The sequence below is a fragment of the Aphanomyces astaci genome, assembly GCF_000520075.1.
Source record: "Aphanomyces astaci strain APO3 unplaced genomic scaffold supercont1.422, whole genome shotgun sequence".
Taxonomy (NCBI): Eukaryota; Oomycota; class Saprolegniomycetes; order Saprolegniales; family Verrucalvaceae; genus Aphanomyces; species Aphanomyces astaci.
This window is the reverse complement of record NW_009798685.1, coordinates 1-3,861: the sequence shown is the minus strand read 5'-3', so window position 1 is coordinate 3,861 and position 3,861 is coordinate 1. Positions and strand designations below refer to the sequence as shown.

Here is a 3,861-nt window from a genome sequence, read left to right as displayed (position 1 = left end):
ATGACTGCTTGGCCACGGGAGTTAATAAAACGAAGTAGTTTTAGTAAAACAACGCAAGTTTTAGATCAGCCAATGACAGAACGATGGGGAAGCTTACTTTTACGTCGAGTGCAACTTCAGTTTAGGTTAAACTTTGGATGGTTTTAGGAGCTAAAACAACGGGCAAAATATGTGAAAAGCAAGCACAATATAATCATATGGTTAATATAATGCCAATGCTGCTTACAGTGGCGCCTCTAATGACACTTACTAGTACTAACTACTACTCCGGAGTACTAGAACTATTAATAGTATTACTTCGTAATACGATATTATTCGCGGAGATATACCCAATCATCGAATTTATCCCACTGCATCCCCAAGCATCCCAAACAATAATTGTTGACGTCATCATGGTCATCAGTCACCCAGCATGCTTTCACCAGAACCGTATCATTTCCCCCCCGGAGACTATGTCTCCACCCCGGATAACGTACAGTACGTGTAATGCTATGCCCGGGGTTTGAGCAATTAACAATCGTTTGCTATGGCAAACGATTGCCAATTTGCAAACCCCTTGTGAGCTGTGTGTTGTGCATCCAAATGCTTCCATTGTGCCAGTTTATCCACTTGGGAATATCTTAGGGCTGGTCTGGATGCCACCCCATAAAATTATGCCATAATCTGTTTTGGCAAGTCTGCAAAATTTTCCCAAAGTCTGATATCCCATGAATAATAGGAGAAAAGAAGTATCTCCAAACTTGTCTGGATGCCAGTAGAATTATGGAAGAAATATTCGATTTCCGAGTGAAGTGCAAGACTGCAACGTGAACACAATGGAGTGGATTTGACATACATCAGCTACGACACACTGTACTACAGTAGTACTAGTACATTGTCCTGCGACAAACCGGGCTGATAGTGAAGTTAAGGGCGGGTATGGATGCCACGAAAAATGGCATAAAATGGCCGTTTTTCCACGAAAAGTTGCCAAAATCGAAACATTCCATTTTTCGAAATTTTGTGCGTCTGGATGCCACCAAAGTTCAAAAATTAATGCCACAATTTTCTTGAGAATCGGGTGTTTTATGGAGGTTTTTGTCCCTACTAAGTACGCTCGAAAAGACGCCAACAGTCTAAGTACGCTCTAAAATGCTCCATCCCAAAAATAATCCATCGTTTGCTCGAAAATAATCTTTTCCTGTCCGACTCGTCCGTCTTCCGCATCAATGGCCCTGAACGTCCACCCATCATCGTCTTGTGTAAGGTTAGCCGTTTGTTGATGGCCTTGGTGGTGGCCTTGACTTCTCTTGTAGGGAGGCTTCGTGTTCTCGTGTTCTTGTTGAACTTCGGCTTTCCGGCTTCTTTGCTGTGGCATTCCGATTCCCACTGGCCAATGCTGCCGAACTAGTTTAATTCACCCTTCTTCTTGGGTTGCTCCCTCGCGCCCAGTGCGAGTTCGTTGTTGTTGCCGCTCCTTGGGTCGGTAAGAGCGCCGGATCGAACGACGCAGCGTCAAATCTATCACTTCGTATCACTAGCGGCTCGAAGGAGTTTGTGTTGCTGTACTTGCGTTACACAACTGCATTAGCAACAACTTCACTGACACACTAATTCGCACAATGACTTATGATGGATAGTACAAACGACTTACTTATTCGTACATGTATGTACTATCCATCATAAGTCTACCTTAACGTTAGCAGTGAAACTATACATCTACTCGGAGCTATGCGTCGCTGGGCTTACACCACTGAAGCTCGCCAACCTGTCGTCCCCGACACCGCGAGCACGTTGGTGACTGTGCAGTATTGCCGATGGTAAACTCAGGAATGATGCAGTAGACTGCAGCACGCTGACGTTGGTGTCCCTCTAAAGCGAGGGGTTGCGTTACCAATTTCGAGTTGGTGACGCGGCCCAAGATGATGTTGATCACACCACGCTCTTTTTTCCAACGCACCGACCCTCACGTATCTGCATCATGGTATCCTTAACTGTACCATTTCTAGATTCCTCATTGGAAATTTAAACCATTGCAACATCCCTGGAGGTGACAGGACTTATGTCCCCACGCCTCTATGGGACACAGCAAGAACTGTGATGAGGCCGTAAACGCAATTTTAGGGTGCGAATCCATGTTACAGCCTCTGCACGCAATACACGTGGCACCCGGAGCCACGCCGTGTCCTCACGGTTCATGTCCTCACCTCGTCAGAGACTAAACCAACATACCACATTTGGTCTTTGTATTGAAAATGAAGAGACATGTACCAATCAAAGCCTACCAAGTATTGAACTTTTATCCAATAAGAGTAACGTCGGAGAGAATTGTCGTATTCGCCTACTTACTGTATCCATACATTAGTACGTACTACTACCAAAAAACCTGGTAATACTATTAATAGTAATACTGCATGCCTCAGTTATCCACAAACAATTTGTGTGTACACACAAAGTACGGCATGTTTGTGTGACACAAAAACACATAATTTTGAAAGCGCTTGTACAGAAGATACAAAGAATTTCTGTGGTTTATCTGACATGACAACGTCGTACTCATTAATATTCATACCAGTCCGCCTTAGCAAGCAGCCTTGGGCAAGAACGGTTCGATAAAGTCGCGTACTTCCGAGATACGGGCGTACACTCCGGGGAGGCCTGGCTTCGCGCAGCCAATTCCCCAGCTGGTCACACCGGCCAAGTACTCTTCCCCATTGCGGGTGACGGTCAACGGTCCACCCGAGTCGTCTTGGCAGGTGTCCTTGAGCTCCCCGCCGGCACAGATCATGGACGACGTGACGTTGAGGTTTTTGTACTTGTTGAAAGTGGCGTGGCACTTGGAGTTTTCCCAGATAACCATGTCGGTTTCCAAGAGCACGGGGGATGTAGGCCCACCGGAATAGATACTACCAAACCCACGCACCCACGACACGACGCCCGGGGCAGTGAACTGGTCTTCGTCCCAGTTGAGCTTGACGGGGGGGAACTTGGACTCGGTTTCCAATTCGAACACCGCAACATCGTAGTCGTGGCGAGTGGCCTTGTTGTATTTGGGGTGCAAGGTGCGCTTGACGATCTTGATGCGCTCGCCGTCCTTGGCGCCGTTCGAGTAGTGTGACCCGATGGAGGCGTAGGTGGCCCAGGGAGTCCGCGCGCAATGAGCCGCAGTGACCAGGATCTTGGGGGCCACCAACGACGCACCGCATAACGAAGCAGCGGTTTCGCTGGGGCGAAGTCCCGTCACGTACGTGTACTTGCCAACAGGCACCACGGTACCGTTGACGATTTCAATATCGGCGGCCGCGAAGGCGGCAACAGCAGCAAGGGCGAGGAACTTGACCATGGCAAAGTGAATTGGAAAATGAGGTCAAGTTGGAAACGCAGAACCAAATAATTCACTTTTGTTCACGAGTTTTTCCATGTGGAATATGTGCGGGCCCATCTCTATACTGAGCCGCTAGTGATACGAAGTGATAGATTTGACACTGGATAATGATGGTGCGTCACGGACAAACCCTGAAAAACGTTCAACAAATCTGAATACCGTTCAGCCAAGACTACCACCTCACCTCTTACTAGGGGTTAAGTGCATCTCAGTGGTTAGCGATGCAGTTAACCCCGGATAATTAGCATCGTATGTACTCACCGGGGGTAGGATGGAGTCCAAGGTTACAGGGCTACTGGAGCAGAGATGTAATAATTCCCTCATTGAAACAGTATTTCGGGTCAAAACAACAGTGGAACTGTTTTAATGAGGGAATTATTCGGTAAAGCAGGCTGGATTTGAGCCTAAGCTCATACCGAAAAGGAAATTTCCGTCCGCTCATGAAATAGGCAACCATGAAGGGTCGACGAGATCTAGGTATTCAGCCCAATTATATA

General features: G+C 47.2%; 1 protein-coding gene across 1 annotated transcript; it reads right to left on the bottom strand.

Moving 5' to 3' along the window:
* Positions 1 to 2,560: 2,560 nt before the first annotated feature.
* On the bottom strand, positions 2,561 to 3,322 carry H257_19232 (hypothetical protein; the record flags this gene model as incomplete). Its single annotated transcript, XM_009848379.1, has 1 exon — positions 2,561 to 3,322. The coding sequence occupies one exon, from the start codon at positions 3,320 to 3,322 to the stop codon at positions 2,561 to 2,563; it is 762 nt and encodes a 253-aa protein (XP_009846681.1).
* Between the last annotated feature and the right edge of the window lie 539 nt (positions 3,323 to 3,861).